Source organism: Oncorhynchus clarkii, chromosome 15 (assembly GCF_045791955.1).
Source record: "Oncorhynchus clarkii lewisi isolate Uvic-CL-2024 chromosome 15, UVic_Ocla_1.0, whole genome shotgun sequence".
Taxonomy (NCBI): domain Eukaryota; kingdom Metazoa; phylum Chordata; class Actinopteri; order Salmoniformes; family Salmonidae; genus Oncorhynchus; species Oncorhynchus clarkii.
This window is the reverse complement of record NC_092161.1, coordinates 39,584,826-39,603,309: the sequence shown is the minus strand read 5'-3', so window position 1 is coordinate 39,603,309 and position 18,484 is coordinate 39,584,826. Positions and strand designations below refer to the sequence as shown.

Sequence of the window (18,484 nt, the reverse complement as noted above, 5' to 3'; positions counted from 1 at the left end):
CCGCTAGAACTAAACATCTATGTTTTAAATGACTGGGCCCGGCGGGATTGCCTGCGGCCTTTCCTGGCCCATTTGTTGCAGTGATATTTTCCACAGCAGGTTTTTGCCTCACCTGGAGCAACGGTCGACACCATTGAACTGGCATTGCTGCAGATTTACACCTAGACTTGTGTGTGTGCTTATACACATTCAGGGTGGCTAAGCCTTCCGTCCGTGATCTACACCACAGCCAAGTGGCACTCGCTCCTGTACAGGATACAGATTGCTCCACTGGGGGTTGTGTGTTAGTGTGTGGCTCCTGTATGTGCTGGGAAACACTCTAGTTCTGCATGTTTTTTTTTCAATCGAAAACAATTCTGCAGCTTCCCCAAACACATTGAGAATACAGCTAAAGCCCCAAGCCACATAGGAACAGCACACAGCGGAGCCAGGTGCTTGAGACCTGAGGCGGAATAGTTAGTGCACGCTCCAACACCCTTTGACCCAGTGTGTGTGCTGCTCCATCGGGCTCCGTTCAGGGGTCCAAAGGAGGTAGTGTGTGTGTGTTGGACCTGCTGAATAGGGTTCCTGATGGAGTTATGTTGGCCTGAGAGAGAGAGCAGAGCATGGTGGAGCTGCCTGGAAGCTCTTTTGAATGTTAGCGGTGCTAGCCAGCTAGAACTCAGGCACAGGGCCAAAAGCTGTCAGAACTCAGCTGCCACCATAGGAGGCATGGAGCTGGGAGGGAGGTAGAGAGGATCAGAGAGGTGGCTGTGGCCTTTAAGCCATCCTGTGTTGGGCTACCTGTGTTGTATCATAGGGAGGGGTGGGGGGGGGTCAAACAGAGAGTGGAGTAGATCGGTAGTGACTGCAGCTTGGCAGTTGGCACATGACTTCGAAGGGGGCAAGTCTAGCGTGGGTCATTGAGCCCCATGTTGTTAGGTAGGAGCCTCAGGGTAAATGTTATTGGCTGGCCACTGTTATCTACGTTTTCAGCCCGGCTTTGATGGCTGCCTGGGCTAAGGGGAAGCATTCAGTAGCCTAGACCGGAGTGGCATGGTTAGCGAGGGAAGGAGATAGGAGGAGAAGGAGAGGAGTTGATGGAGAGAGAGAGGGACATGGACATGGTAGGTAGGGGCCCTTAGGGTCTAGTGAAGTGGCCAGGGGGAGAAATGGAGCATACAGGGGAGTGTGTGTGTGGCGGAGCTGTAAAGCGTTTAATAACAAGGTGTGGGCGTGAGTCAAGGCCAGCCAGGGCTGGAGGATGTCGAGGAGGGGTGGAGGGTCGAGGAGGGGCGTATGAGGAACTGGGATGGCGAGGGGCTGGGGCCTCACAGTGAACTCCGCCACAACCCCAGCCCTTGTGTGTGTGTGTGTGTGTGTGTGTGTGTGTGTGTGTCTAATGCCAGCTTGCAGCTGCGCTACAGGTTTGGATCAAGTACAGAGGTCAATAAGTCATGTGCTCTGAGGCCTGCTCCCTGACTGACCCCGTCAGACCCAGCGCTCTGAGTCATTGACTGCAGTTAGCACACTGACACATTCCCACCTGCACAGCTATCTCTCATGATCTAGGTCATGTTATATAGGCCTTTATACTGTCCAAAAAAGAGAGAGAGACTGTGTGTGTGTGTGTGTGTGTGTGTGTGTGTGTGTGTGTGTGTGTGTGTGTGTGTGTGTGTGTGTGTGTGTGTGTGTGTGTGTGTGTGTGTGTGTGTGTGTGTGTGTGTGTGTGTGTGTGTGTGTGTGTGTGTGTGTGTGTGTGTGTGTGTGTGTGTGTATTTAGCATGTGTGTGGAGGTGTGTGTTTCCTCCTCTGGTGTCCTGACTCCTGACATCCCTGGAATCCTCCACTTCCTCGATGGAGAATCCTGAAACAGGGACACACACATCTTTCAGGGATAGAGGGAATATCAGGGAATCTTCTTCCAATTAGCCTAGCAGCACATGAGCTGTTTTTCCTCCGCTGTGTTTTATAGGCCGGAGCTGGGGGGGTGGGGTAGTGGGGTAGTGGGTGGATGGGTGTACCCTTGCTGCGTCTAAGGGGGAGATTAACTGGCAAATGATTTTCTCTTAACGTTTTTATATGTTTGACATTTTTCCCCTTGTTCTTGCTGTTTTCCCCCTGTATGTGGATGGATTGATTCACAGTTGACTGGTTGTATTTACGAAGCGACGCGTTACCACGCTCGTTAGATTTTTCACAGGTCTGCTCTGTGGTGTTCTCGCCCTCCCCTCCCTCTCACCCGTGAGCCGGATTGTGTTTCCTATGTTTACCCTGACCGTTGAAAGGGGGAGTAACGAAGGTCTGGAATAGGGCGTGTGTGTATATGTGTGTTCACAGTTGACCCTTCATGTTTATGGCCCAACACATTTTTGCTCTCCTCTGCTGAACAACCTCCTTCATTGATATGTACATCCACTTTCTTCCAGGTCCAACAACCTACTATCCCATGCACACACACATATACACACACACATACACACACACACACACACACACACACATACACACACATACACACACACACACATACAAACATACACACACATTCGTGCATGTGATGGTGGATGCGGTGAGGTGACGAGCAGTGCCTACATTTCTGTTCTCTCCTCTCTCTTCCAGGGAACACCGGATGCCCATGGCATGATGCCTGGAAAGAGACAGCTTAGACTGGGAGTGAGGAGTTAGACAGAGGAGAGGACAGGAGCGGAGAGGAGTGACCAGAACCCTACACTCTACCCTACCCCTACCGGCTGCTGCAGTGTGGCTGTGCATTGAGGTGCCACTCTCAAACCCCACTGTGATATTCCTGAGCTAGGCAGGAACCATGCCGGCCCTGGCCACCGGATCTGGAAATGACTCAGGTACTGATGTGATGGGATGAACTCTGTTCCCTATTCACTCTCTCCTACTCACTATATCCACTGAACCCTATCCCTTTCATCCACTGCGCTGAACTCTGTGCCCTTTAGGCTGTACACACTCAACCCGGCTCCTTATTCCCATGTGTTGAATTCGGTCTCTCCTGTAGGTATGACAAAGAAGCCTTGTAGTACCCACTATATCCCCTGAACCTTTTGGTCTTCATCCACGGCTCTGAACTCAGTTACAACTACTACACTGAACCTTGTATCCTCTGAATACCATCCTCAACCCCCATTTAAATGAAGTCTGTCACCCACAGGCTATATACTGAAATGTAGTGTCTCCTCATATCTACTGCACTGATCTCTATCCCCTAGGCATTACAACGAACCCTATCCCCTACAGTACATTTACAACACTGAACCCTATCCCTAATGCATTACAATGGCACAGTGACGTGATTCACTACTCTTCTGATGCTCTCCTTCAGGCCCCACAGGTCTCATAAGGTCTCACAGGTGTTCACAGCAGACTAATGTCAAGCACGCACAGACACACACACACACACACACACACACTCTCACTTCCACGACATCTGTCTGTCTCTGAGTGATAATGTCTAACACATACGTCCTCCCGCCATGTGTCAGTGACTCTGTCTGCCTCGTTGTGGTGATGTCAGAGATGGGAACATGTCAGGTCTGTCAACACGCAGACAGATGATGTCAGGGGTCAGAGGTTAGGGGTCAGCCCTTGCTCCAATTGGAGCCTGTCTCCTTGTCTATGAATGTGCATGCATGAGTGTGTGAGTGTTTGTGTGCAGATGCATCCACCTCTTCAAATCAAACGTTATTGGTCACATACACATGTTTAGCAGATGTTATTGCAGGTGTACCTCTTCCCTCTCTCTCAACTCTCTCTCAACCACAACCCAACAAAGAGGAGGGGGACGAACGAACGACAGACGCACGGAAAAAAAACTAAATTGATGGATAAAGAGTGTGTTTGTCTCAGTTGTCCAGACATTGACAGAGTTTACGTACCCATTGTGGAAATTCGTATAGACAAAGTGAAAAGCCAGACCATCAATTACTATTATAGTCATTTTAGGCAATTACTGGCAAAGACCCTGTTTCCAAATAAAACATGTACGGGCTCTCCCTTCCGTCTCATCTCTCCATCCATCCTCATCAATCGTCCAGTTAGAGCGTTACGGGTGAAATGCGTAGAACCACATGCCATAGAGCTGTGTGGTGTGAAGCAAGGAGAATGTTGTGACTGAGGTTAGGATTGCTGCTCTCGTGACATATTCCTCATCCTGTGACAACTTGTGTCTGGTAACACTAATGACACAACAACAGGGTTGTTAGAGTGGTCTCAGCTCAGTAAGGAAGGTGAGAGACTGAGGTTTATCTGGTGTAGTGACAGATTCCACGCCCTGACCACCTGCAATGTTACAGGAAGGAGCATTGTAGAGTGGACTGTGTGAGTGGTTTCAGCCCAGTGAGGAAGGTGATAGACAGAGGTTAATAATCAGGTGTAATTGTCATCTTAGCAGCGAGTTAGGCGACATGGAGAATTAGGAGGTGCAGCTGTGTAGGTGAGGGGGCGCGAGGGGGACAAATACAGGTGTATTTACGCATTGGTATTTGGAATGCAATTTTTCACGACGTTCTGGTAATATCGTTTACATGTATACTACATGACCAACGATATGTAGACACCTGCTCGTCTAACATCTCATTCCAAAGTCATGGGCATTAATATGGAGTTGGTCCCCCTTTTGCTGCTATAACAGCCTCCACTCTACTGGGAATTCTTCCACTACATGTTGGAACATTGCTGCAGGGACTTGCTGGGGTTGAGGTCAGGGCTCTTTGCCCTGACTTGATGGGGTTGAGGTCAGGGCTCTTTGCAGGCCAGTCAAGTTCTTCTACACCGATTTCAACAAACCATTTCTATATGGACCCCACTTTGTGCATGGTGGCATTGTCATGCTGAAACAGGAAAGGCCTTCCCCAAACTCTTTCCACAAAGTTGGAAGCACTGTCACGGCTGATTTCATCCTCTTCGTCTGAAGGGATCGGACCAAAATGCAGCGTGGTAAGTGTCCATAGTAGATTTTAATGACAAACCGAAACAGTACAAAACAATAAACGAACCGTGAAAAAAACAAAACAGTACCGTGTGGTGAAACAGACACGGGAACAATCACCCACAAAGTATCCACAGAATATGGCTGCCTAAATATGGTTCCCAATCAGAGACAACGATAGACAGCTGCCTCTAATTGAGAACCAATCTAGGCAACCATAGACATACAATATACCTAGAAAGGTGACAGCCCCATAAACATACAAAACCCCTAGACAAGACTATAAACACATACATCACCCATGTCACACCCTGACCTAACCAAAATAACAAGGAAAACAAAGAATACTAAGGTCAGGGTGTAACAAGCACAGAATCATCTAGAATGTCATTGTATGCTGTAGCGTTAAGATTTCCCTTTACTGGAACTAAGGGGTCTAGCCCAAACCGTGAAATATAGCCCCAGAACATTATTCCTCCTCCACCAAACTTTACAGTTGGCGCTATGCAAGAGGGAAGGTAGCGTTCTCCCTGCATCTGCCAAACCCAGATTCATCCGTCAGACTGCCAGATGGTGAAGCGTGATTCATCACTTCAGAGAACACGTTTCCACTGCTCCAGAGTCCAATGGCGGTGAGCCGACTCTTGGCATTGCGCATAGGCTTGTGCGCGGCTGCTCGTCCATGGAAACCCATTTCATGACGCTCCTGACGAACAGTTATTGTGCTGACGTTGCTTCCAGAGGCAGTTTGGAACTCGGTAGTGAGTGTTGCAACCGAGGACAGACGATTTTTACACCCTACTCGCTTCAGCACTTGGCAGTCCTGTTCTGTGAGCTTGTGTGGCCTAACACTTTGCGGCTGAGCCGTTGTTTCTCCTAGATGTTTCCACTTCACAATAACAGCACTTACAGTTGACCAGGGCAGCTCCTAGCAGGGCAGAAATTTGACTAACTGACTTGCTGGAAAGGTGGCATCCTATGACAGTACCACGTTAAAAGTCACTGAGCTCTTCAGTAAGGCCATTCTACTGCCAATGTTTGTCTATGGAGATTACATGGCTGTGTGCTAGATTTTATACACCTGTCAGCAAAGGGTGCGACTGAAATAGCCAAGTCCACTAATTTGAAGGGGTGTCCACATAAATGTTGTGTATACAGTATATAGTGTATATGAAGTATTCTGCCAATTTGTAGACAAGAATAATAATATAGATAGATGGTGACCTTGTAGGACCAGTATTTCCTGTCTTATTTAAAACAGGTACATCTGTAGTCCTTTCAGTGCTGCTGGTGTTGCTGGTAGGTAGCTCGGTGTTTGGCTGTGTCAGAAAGCCACAAGTAGACAGGCAGGTGACTGACACATTTATACCTCCCTGCCTATATGAGGGCCCTAACAGCACAGCCGGTCACCAGGGCTTATGGGGGCTCACCAGGAGCAAATGAGATGGCAGCCAGCCTATTCCCTCACTCTGTCTGAAACTCAGATCTCCCCAAAGCCTCTGATTAAATAAAAGAGAAACCACAACTAGAGACTTATTAATGCTAATATTTCCCTCCACTGTGAAAGGACTGAGCTGAGCATAGCACTCTGTCTAGTGTCTCTATGGGGCTGTCTGTGCATATGTGGGACTAAGCGCAGCACTTCATGGTGTGAATATCTATGGGTGTCGTTTAACAATTCTTGTGATATTCGGTGAATAAATATGGGGTGACTAAACGGACGGAACAGAAGGGCTCCCTACTTAGGATCATGCTGTTCTCTCTCTCTCTCTCTCTCTCTCTCTCTCTCTCTCTCTCTCTCTCGCTCTCACTCTCACTCTCCGTCCCTCATGCTCTCACTCTCACTCTCCGTCCCTCATGCTCTCACTGTATTTTTCTCTCTCTCTCTCTCTGTATCTCTCTCTCTCTCTCTCTCTCTCTCTCTCTTTCTGTATCTCTCTCCCTCTTGCTGTCTCTCTCTCTAACTCTATCTCTTGCTCTAACTCTATCTCAGCTCTGCTTGGCCCAAAAAAACAACAGCCCTCTCTCGCAAATTAAGATCTAATAAATTAAACTAAATAATGAAAAAATGTACCTGAAAAAACATTAAAAAACAGGAAAACTGGCCTCTAAAATATGACTGCGAGGGGAGCTGAACGTTGGAAACAAACACAGTGTGGCTTTGAGAGGTTTTAATAAATACTTTAGAAGCGGATTAAGGAGGCATGTGGTTGGTGGAGCTGGCCCGATGCTTGTGTTGCAAACACTTTTCAAATCTGTGAGGAGAAGGAATGTGCCCCCAGGAGAGAGAGTGGGAGAGAAAGAGACCGATAGCTAGGACTGATTACAACGACCTGCTCGCCGATGCTTTATTGGCTGCTGTTTTCTGCGCGTGGGACCTGATACACACACACACACACACACACACACACACACACACACACACACACACACACACACACTCATTAATTGACATTCTCACGGAGCGTCCAAGCGGCAGGAAATTATGTTTTAATCGCGCAGGGCTGATCACAGTGGGATGTCCGAGAGATGTCACAGCGCAACACGCAACTTCAACACTTGTCTAACAGCTTCACTGGACAGGGTTTCTGTTACTTCCTCTCTTCCTCTCCAGACGAGCAGTGTTTAATAATCTCTCCCCCTCCTCTTTCTCCACCTAATCCTTCTCTTCCTCCCACTCCTCCTCATCCACCTCCACCTCCTCTTCCTTCTCCTCCACCTCCTCTTCCTCCTTCTCTGCTGGCGGAATTGTAGAGTTTTATTGCAGTCCCAGCTAGGGGAGTTATAGTACACTATTACACCTCCGGTTCAGTGTAACAGATGGAACTAGTAGCCTGTCTGTCTGTCTGTCTAACTACAAGCTGTCCCTCTCCTCGTATATTTAAAAAATCTTCTTACTGAGATTAAATTAGAGATATTTGTTTACGCTTTGTGTCTGTGGATGTGTAACTGGGAAGAGGGTAATGATGTGATATTCCACTATGTGTCTGTGTGCAGTCAGCTGAGCTCTAGAGTAGAGAGTAATGATCTGAAGGTGCTCGGGGGAGTAAGTGAAGCAGGGAAGCAGCGCGGTGTTCGTTTGTTTGCCGGTTCGCCTTGACTCTTTTAACATCCCATTCCTGAATTTCAGCATCTGTCTGATGTACGCTACAGATGCTACTAGCCTGTCTCTGTCTGCTCTCCTGGAGCGTGCGTGGAAGTGTTCTGCCTCTTCTGGTGTGTGCTCTGAGGGGGTGTTTGGTCCTGATAGCCCCATTTCCTTCCTCTGTATGTGGGTAGATGGTTGTGGCCTCTCCCCTGTGAAGGAGGAAGGGGTGGGGGTCCAGCCTAAACTCTAGGGGATGGCTGGGTTTACTTCTGAATGGACAAGAGCATTCTTGCTAGCTATACCTTCTTACACTCTATCTACAGTGAGACTAGATTACGGTAGCTTGATGTCTTTTTAGACCCCTAGCAGTCAGACTAGAGGTGGTTAACCTAATGATGTGGTTGCTCTGTGCCGTTTTACACACTTTCACTAATGTTACAATAACAGTTATATCCCTTTAGTGGGACATTAGTGTTTGATTACGATCCAACTGAGGCTGTTGACAAACTCATCTTTGATGTCTCATCACAATGCCCTGTTAACTGTCCATCAGAGTTTGGCCCAGCACCAGCATCCATCTACCCTCTGACAGGCTCATCTCAGGACCCTGGGTGCGTCCCAAATGGCACCCCATCCCCTATATAGTACACTTCTTTTGACAAGAGCCCTTTTGGGCCCTGGTCAAATGTAGTGCACTATATTGTGAATAGCAGGCCATTTGGGACACATACTCTGATGATTGCATGTTTCTCACTGAAATGTGGCTGTCGTCAGACTGTAGTGCCGCTCTTATTGAAGCTTTTCATACGCTATTAGAAAAGGGGAAAAGGGTGGGGAGACAGCCTCTATTTTTACTAATGCACTCAGCTGTAAGGACATTGCATTTGGCAACTTTGTTTTTTTTTTAGCATTATGCTGTAATGTCATCCACCAGTGCTGGCCATAACTCTGTATTGGCCACCAAAGTACTGCCCCACTTTCTTTACTGATTTATCTGAACTATTGTCTATTGACCTTGAGAACTATGATAAAATCATTGTGTTGGGTGATTTTAATATGTATGTTTACAAAGAGACTACCTCCAAGGCCATTGCATTTATGGATCTTTTGAGCTCTATGGATTTTATCCAACACGTTACTGGGTCCACCCATAACCATGGACATACTCTGGACCTGGTTTTTACCATGAGGCTTTCTATTGACATATCCTCTATTGTTAATGTTACTGTATCTGATCACGACTGTGTATCTTTCCAACTTTGTTGCCCATAGCACAGGGTAATACTGAACACATTATTAAGAAACTCAACCACCTATTCTGTCTTCTCCTGTGATGATTTAGGTGATAACTTTAATAGCAAATTAAAGGCAACCATTGATGCCATAGCTCCAGTAAAGTTGAAAAAGGACACATCGAAACAGAGAGCCCCTTTGATGAGTGAGGAAACTAATCAATTAAAGAGAAACTGCAGAGCGGAAGTGGAGAAAGTCAAAGTTGCAGGTCCATTATGATATTCAGAGAGAGAAACTTGGCATGTATAACAAGGCAATTAGAAATGCCAGATGGGCTAATTTTTCTAACTTGATCACTATTAATCAGAATAATTTGAATGTGCTCTTCTCAACCATCAATGGCCTGATAAATCCTACCCCCACAAACCTATATGAATTTTCCTCCACATTTGAATGTGATGAGTTGGCAGCATATTTCAGAGATAACCAACATTAGGCTGGGGATTAGTCAAGCCCTATCACTAGTCAAGCACTATCACTAGTCAAGCACTATCACTAGTTAAGCACTATCACTAGTCAAGCACTATCACTAGTCAAGCACTATCACTAGTCAAGCACTATCACTAGTCAAGCACTAGGCACTATGGATTTATTTTCCCTGGGTGACACAGACATGCTCAGGAAAATTATATCACAACTTAAGCCTCCTACCTGCCGTCTCGAACATATCCCCACCACCTTATTCAAAACCGTTTTTAATTGCATATCTGAAGTGCAAGCTATTGTTAATCACTCCCTGTTCAGAGGTACTTTCCCCATTGCACTAATAACTGCTAAGGTGAAACCCCTTCTGAAGAAAAGTAATCTAGATTCTTCAGCTCTTAGCAATTTCGGGACAATCTCCAACCTTGCATTCTTATGCAACATTCTGGAAAGATTGGTGTTCAAACAGCTAAATTATTTTTTTTAAGTGCCAACTATATTTTTGAAAAATTTGAATCTGGTTTTCATGCCCACCACATCACAGAGACAGGTTTGACTTTGGGTCTGGCACTGTTCAGTTCATATATGTTACCCCTTGGCAGCGTTATCAGAAAGCACAACATTGATTTTCACTGCTATGTAGATGATACCCAACTTTTCTGTGCCACCAGAGAATTTTAGGTCCACGGATAAATTATTAGATTGTATTAGTGATTCAAACACTTGGATGGCTAAATCTAAGACTGAGGTACTTATTGTTGGAGCCAAAGCACAGAGAGAGAATTTAGCCACATATTTTAATTAACGGGCAATAAAGATAAAACACCAGGTAAAAAAACCCACGTGTTATTTTAGATTCTGAACAAAATGTTGAATCACACATTAGAAATGGGACCAAAATAGCTTTTTACCACCTGAGGAACATTGCCAAGTTGCAGCCGTTTCTTTCTAGCTGATACAGAGAGACTCATCCATGCTTTTATTACAAGCAGGCTTTTCCTACTGTAATACTCTCCTGTCTGGTCTACCCAAGAAAGCAATTGGTCTACTGCAAAACATACAGAATGCTGCAGCACGGGTACTGACCAAGCCCAGATGGAGATCACACATTACAACGGTTTTAAGGTCTGTGCACTGGCTGCCTGTGAGTTTTAGAATTAATATTAAGATTGGTTTTTAAATCAATCCACGATTGTGCACCCCAATAACTTAAAAAGCATGTCAGACATGCCAGTTATGTACCCACTAGGTGCCTAAAGTCTTCTGGCGCTGGCCTAACTATCCCAAAGCCTTTTCCTTAGTGTGCTTTTTTAGTTGTTCAGTTTGTGTAATTCTTTACTTTTTTTAATCTTATGTTTGTTGTGTAGTAAATATTTCAGCTTTGATTTTCATTGTTTTTTGTTTATTCCTGTAAAGCATATGGCGTTGCATTCCATTTCTGAAATGTGCTGTATGAATAAAGCTTGATTTGACTTGATGCCCGTTTATTAAAGACCATTAAGGTTTACTATGTTATTCTGGGCCATACCAGCACGTTCTATCAAGGTTTACTATGTTATTCTTGTCCATACCAGTACGTTCTATCAAGGTTTACTATGTTATTCTGGGCCATACCAGCACGTTCTATCAAGGTTTACTATGTTATTCTGGGCCATACCAGCACGTTCTATCAAGGTTTACTATGTTATTCTTGTCCATACCAGTACGTTCTATCAAGGTTTACTATGTTATTCTGGGCCATACCAGCACGTTCTATCAAGGTTTACTATGTTATTCTGGGCCATACCAGCACGTTCTATCAAGGTTTACTATGTTATTCTGGGCCATACCAGCACGTTCTATCAAGGTTTACTATGTTATTCTGGGCCATACCAGCACGTTCTATCAAGGTTTACTATGTTATTCTTGTCCATACCAGTACGTTCTATCAAGGTTTACTATGTTATTCTGGGCCATACCAGCACGTTCTATCAAGGTTTACTATGTTATTCTGGACCATACCAGCACGTTCTATCAATGTTTACTATGTTATTCTGGGCCATACCAGCACGTTCTATCAAGGTTTACTATGTTATTCTGGGCCATACCAGCACGTTCTATCAAGGTTTACTATGTTATTCTGGGCCATACCAGCACGTTCTATCAAGGTTTACTATGTTATTCTGGGCCATACCAGCACGTTCTATCAAGGTTTACTGGTCCGCAGCTGCACTAAAAGATAAGGGAAGTTTGCTATACACATCTGGGATAGGTGGGGGATAACCTCGTCCCCGGGCTGAGAGAGAGAGAGAGAGCTGGTGGACGAGATTAGGCGGGGGCTAGATACACCAAACATACACATGGAAATCTATTGAAGACACAACTGCTTTATCAGATACTTTATTTTAATGTCGCTAATGAGTGTGTGTGTGTCTGTATGTATGTTTCTCTCAGTCCATATGTGTGTCTCTGTCTGTGATTCCAGTCATCCCCTTCTCTCCTCTCATCCAACCCCTTCCCACTGCTGTCGAACAAGGCAATGTCTATTTAATAGCCAGGGGTAATGAGAGGCAGATCTCCATATTGTTTATCACTCACTGAGCACCTCAGGCTCTGCCTGCCTTATAGCTTTCACAGACACACACAGGCAGCACAGCTAATAATGGAGCTATGAGGGATATGACAAGAATGGCCATATTCAATTTCATCCTAGTCTAACAGTACACTTTTCCATTCTGATGTCAAGAATGTAGATTATCTGGAATCTGTGGGGCTGGTGTTGAGCAAGGAGAGAGGGGTGCCGAGCGCGGCTGCGGAGGTTCGCTACGGGAGCACTTTGTTGATTTCCAGCCATTTGTCGTCCTCCCAGACCGTTGCTCCGCTCTGCTCACTCTCTGCCACAGGGATACAGAGCTGAAACACAAGGATTTGTTGCCACTGGAAGCGCCTCCTGTTTCCAGTTACATCACAACCCAAATTTCCACATCACTTTGACTGTGTCTCTAATGGCACCCTATTCCCTATATAGTCTACTGCTTTTGACCAGGGACCATAGGATCCCGTTTGCACTATATAGGGGATAGGGTGCCAGTTTGAGACGCAGCCTTTAGCAAACCGACCAACGGGAGGGGGGGGGGGGAGCAATACAGAGAGGGAACGAGAAGAAGAGGTATTTATTATTATATGTAGGGCTTTTTTAAAAGGGATAATGATATCGTCCGACTGTCCCCTTCTTCCAAAGTACACAGAGTATATAATAGGTCATTTCTGGGTATAGGAGATGCTCAATTGCATTAGAAAGAGGCTGAACACAGCCAGCTTCACAGACCATGTGCACCACCAGGCCATAAGGCAATGGGATATATAATAATGGCATCCCACTGGAGGGAGAGAGAGAGAGAGGGAGGGAGGGATGGAGGGAGAGAGGTCATCTCTGGGTATAGGTCATGCATGAGAGACAGGTGAAAAAGAAAGCGCCTGATGGATATAGTAAAGTGGAAGGATGAAAAAATGAATGATGAGGCCACTGATGAGGCTCTCCGAGTTGCTGTAATTGCGAACAATCCCTGTCCATGGGTATAAACTCTAGGAAGGGCAGATTACTTAATTTATCTTAATACTTTGTTATATACCCTTTGTTGACAAAGTCTTCACAAGGTTTTCACACACTGTTGCTGGTATTTTGGCCCATTCCTCCATGCAGATCTCCTATAGAGCAGTGATGTTTTGGGGCTGTTGCTGGGCAACACGGACTTTCAACTACCTGCAAAGATTTTCTATGGGGTTGACATCTGGAGACTGGCTAGGCCCCTCCAGGACCTTGAAATGCTTCATATGAAGCCACTCCTTCGTTGCCCGGGCGGTGTGTTTGGGATCATTGTCATGCGGAAAGACCCAGCCACGTTTCATCTTCAATGCCCTTGCTGATGGAATGAGGTTTTCACTCAAAATATCACGATACATGGCCCCATTCATTCTTTCCTTTACACGGATCAGTCGTCCTGGTCCCTTTGCAGAAAAACAGCCCCAAAGCATGATGTTTCCACCCCCATTCTTCACAGTAGGTATGGTGTTCTTTGGATGCAACTCAGCATTCTTTGTCCTCCAAACAAAACGAGTTGAGTTTTTACCAAAAAGTTATATTTTGGTTTCATCTGACCATATGACATTCTCCCAATCTTCTTTTGGATCATCTAAATGCTCTTCAGACGGGCCTGGACATGTACTGGCTTAAGCAGGGGGACACGTCTGGCGCTGCAGGATTTGAGTCCCTGGCGGCGTAGTGTGTTACTGATGGTAGGCTTTGTTACTTTGGTCCCAGCTCTCTGCAGGTCATTCACTAGGTCCCCCCCCGTGTGGTTCTGGGATATTTGCTCACCATTCTTGTGATCATTTTGACCCCACGGGGTGAGATCTTGCGTGGAGCCCCAGATCGAGGGAGATTATCAGTGGTCTTGTATGTCTTCCATTTCCTAATAATTGCTCCCACAGTTGATTTCTTCAAACCAAGCTGCTTACCTATTGCAGATTCAGTCTTCCCAGCCTGGTGCAGGTCTACAATTTTGTTTCTGGTGTCCTTTGACATCTCTTTGGTCTTGGTCATAGTGGAGTTTGGAGTGTGACTGTTTGAGGTTGTGGACAGGTGTCTTTTATACTGACAACAAGTTCAAACAGGTGCCATTAATACAGGTAACGAGTGGAGGACAGAGGAGCCTCTTAAAGAAGAAGTTACAGGTCTGTGAGAGCCAGAAATCTTGCTTGTTTGTAGGTGACCAAATACTTATTTTCCACCATAATTTGCAAATAAATTCATAAAAAATCCTACAATGTGATTTTCTGGATTTTTTTTAAGTGGGCGAACTTGCACAATTGGTGGCTGACTAAATACTTTTTGACCCACTGTATAAAATAACGCAAGATTCAAGACTTCGTGCTTGTAAGCTAAAATTATTATGTCGAATTCTTGCCACCAACAAAATGTTGAATATTTGGGGCATAAAATCATTGAAGCTCTGCAGATTTTGTTGTGAGGATACAGAATCAATAGACCATTTATTTTGGTATTTCCCTCAGGTAGCCTGTTTCTGGTCTCAGGTTCAGGAATGGCTGAAAATGCATAGCATTGATCTAAAATTTACCCTAGAAATAGTACAGCGAGGAGATCTGGAGAGACCGGGTCAGTCAATGACTAATATACTCATACTCTTAGTAAAAGTATTTATCTTCAACTCGCAATCTGTGTATTCTTTTCGATTAGACAGATTTAAATTGTACGTTAAATATCACACAGCATAGTTAAAAGATATGTCTTGCGTAGAAACCCAAAGTGGGTGGCCAGCAGAGATAGATGTGATGGGCTGAGGGTTGGGATGTGGAGTTGGAGACAAGTGGGTGTGTATTTGCTATGCGGGAGATAGAATGATGGTCAAAGATAAAAAAAAACATTTTTTAAGTCTAAATAAAACATAATAAAAAGTATGTTTGAATGACACTGAGGGGCAGTGTTTTTACAACTAATGCCGGTTTGCCTGAGACTGATGCCGTGCAGGTGTTTGGGCACATGCATATTCACACACTCTCATTCAAATAAACACATACAAGAACACACACATACATGTAATAGTGCCAGACATGCACAAAAACATATACAGTTGGCATTGCTGTTGTGATTTTAGTTGTCCTTGATGTCCTTTGTTTTACATTTATTATACTTTTTATATGTTTCTTTGCATTGTTGTTTGCTGTTTTCTTCTGTTCTTTTCTTTTTTCACATTCGTTAATTCTCTTGGTTGTTGGTGCATTTGGGGGGGTTCTTGGGGGGTGGGGAATGGAATTCATTGTATTTTTTATGTTTCTTCTTAGGGGGGGACTGTGGGAGGGGTCCCGAATGTTTGAGGGATCTTGGAGGGTTCGGGTTCGTGTGTGTCCTTCTCCCTGAGTGCTGCGCGCTCCAAAGCACCTCTCACTCACATGGCTCTCCATAACATGATCAGGTCTTTCTCACAAGCTACAAATGAAGAGAGACACATCGGGGACACAACTGCGCGTGTCCACATTTGCTTTTCGTCAGCCAGCAAGATGAGTAGGCCTAATGAACAGCAAAAGCACTAGCCTATGTCAATCTACTATCCCCGTAGTACCAAAGCTGACCTATTCTGTGCGATAAATAAATATTCCAAACATAGTCTGGGGAAAGTTGTGGGATGCCATAGATCCCAAATTAATACAACCCCTAGCATCAAAAAATGTGGCTGACGCAACAGATCAGGTTTAGCTTTAAATGTTGTTCACCTATTAGGCTATTTATTATAATGCACACATGGCTATAAGCACAAATCAAAAGGGACCGCAAATGCGATTTTGCATGTAATGCTTTTATTAGAAAGGTACATTTTTATGGTGAAAATGATCTTCCCCAAACTTGAAACTCACATGCTGCTTATGTATACCAGTTAGGCTCTACACCCCTTGTAAAAAAGATTAATGTGCTTCATTTTAAGTTATTTAGTGATACAAACCTTGTCAAAACATATGGGCTAGGCTACATGAGGTGTGCGACTATGATATATATTTTTTTAGCTTCTTTCCTTTCACAAGTGATAATATACACTGCTCAAAAAAATAAAGGGAACACTAAAATAACACATCCTAGATCTGAATGAATGAAATATTCTTATTAAATACGTTTTTCTTTACATAGTTGAATGTGCTGACAACAAAATCACACAAAAATGATCAATGGAAATCAAATTTATCAACCCATGGAGGTCTGGATTTGGAGTCACACTCAAAATTAGAGTGGAAAACCACACTACAGGCTGATCCAACTTTGATGTAATGTCCTTAAAACAAGTCAAAATGAGGCTCAGTAGTGTGTGTGGCCTCCACGTGCCTGTATGACCTCCCTACAATGCCTGGGCATGCTCCTGAGGTGGTGGATGGTCTCCTGAGGGTCCTCCCAGACCTGGACTAAAGCATCCGCCAACTCCTGTACAGTCTGTGGTGCAACGTGGTGTTGGTGGATGGAGCGAGACATGATGTCCCAGATGTGCTCAATTGGATTCAGGTCTGGCTGTGTTAGGCTGTAGGCACAACCCCCACCTGTGGACGTCGGGCCCTCATACCACCCTCATGGAGTCTGTTTCTGACCGTTTGAGCAGACACATGCACATTTGTGGCCTGCTGGAGGTCATTTTGCAGGGCTCTGGCAGTGCTCCTCCTTGCACAAAGGCGGAGGTAGCGGTCCTGCTTCTGGGTTGTTGCACTCCTACGGCCTTCTCCATGTCTCCTGATGTACTGGCCTGTCTCCTGGTTGCGCCTCCATGCTCTGGACTCTACGCTGACAGACACAGCAGACCTTCTTGCCACAGCTCGCATTGATGTGCCATCCTGGATGAGCTGCACTACCTGAGCCACTTGTGTGGGTTGTAGACTCCGTCTCATGCTACCACTAGAGTGAAAGCACCGCCAGCATTCAAAAGTGACCAAAACATCAGCCAGGAAGCATAGGAACTGAGAAGTGGTCTGTGGTCACCACCTGCAGAACCACTCCTTTATTGGGGGTGTCTTGCTAATTGCCTATAATTTCCACCTGTTGTCTATTCCATTTGCACAACAGCATGTGAAGTTCATTGTCTATCAGTGTTGTTTCCGAAGTGGACAGTTTGATTTCACAGAAGTGTGATTGACTTGGAGTTACATTGTGTTGTTTAAGTGTTCCCTTTATTTTTTTGAGCAGTGTATAATTAACAAGTGAGAGGCTAATATTGTCACGCATCAGACTTTTCTTGATTTAATCGTGTCTTTACATATACTAAATAATATATGTGTGAAATTAGTTTTGATTTAGGATGGACCATTATCATGAACCTGTCTCGAAACGTGCAGAAGGAAAAAATACATATTATCTATGCACTTAAATAGTGAATGGAGGACGCTTTTCCCATCGTTAGTTTTCATCCCAGACAGGTAGACTATACTCCTGTTGTAAAGGTAAGCAGTGTGCTTAATATTAGGAAAGTTGAGAAATAAATATAGTAGGTCTAGCCTATAGAAGCTGATGGGATCCTCCTCTTTTTAATAGAGGTTTTCTCGCGCAATTGCATAGCCTATAGAAATGTTGCGCAACATGAGCTCATGGGCTCTCATGAAGTGTTTGATTATATTTTTGATGACATTTGCATTGATGTCTGAGTGATTAGAGGGACAATAGAGTGCTGAGTACCAGGCAGTTAGCAAGTTTGGTAGGCTACTAATGACCATCAGCAGCATCAGAGTTTGGAGAAGCCTAATTACCGTGACTAAACGATCCCGTGAAATTTGACAGCCTTCATGACTTGTGACCACTGGTGTGGCGGTAACGGATACCCCAACAGCCCTAGTCACAACCAGTTTTATTAACAGTAATTAGTCTTGGAAAAGTGTTGAGACTGAGCCAGTTGTCCCAATACCATCTGAAAAAGGTAACATTTCACTTAACAATTTAGGAGTGTTGGCCTGTTGAAAGAGAGAAAGGTTACTAAAAGCCACTAATAGTGGAGAGTTCTGTCTCTCTCGTTCTCCCCTCTCTCATTATCTCGTTCTCTCTCCTCTCCCTTGTCTAAGTGTGCTGCTGTAGTCTGTTAGAGGCCTGAGGTTTTCTGTCCTTCCCGGTGGATATTCTAAATGAAGAGCTAAATCATTTCTACTACACATTATTAGACTACACAGACTGCAGCTGCTGCCTCCCTCCTTCCTTCATCTCTCTCTATCTCTCTCGCTCT

The 18,484-nt window shown here is 44.9% G+C and overlaps 1 protein-coding gene across 3 annotated transcripts in view; it reads left to right on the top strand.

Annotated features, from left to right (window-relative positions):
- LOC139367250 (MAGUK p55 subfamily member 7-like) overlaps positions 1–18,484 on the top strand; it is a 253,226-nt gene that overhangs the window by 78,075 nt on the left and 156,667 nt on the right. For all 3 annotated transcript variants that reach the window (XM_071105496.1, XM_071105497.1, XM_071105498.1), the window contains one exon: positions 2,602–2,843. In XM_071105496.1, the coding sequence (XP_070961597.1) occupies positions 2,807–2,843 (37 nt within the window). In that variant the 5' untranslated portion in view covers positions 2,602–2,806. The remainder of the gene's footprint in view (positions 1–2,601; positions 2,844–18,484) is intronic.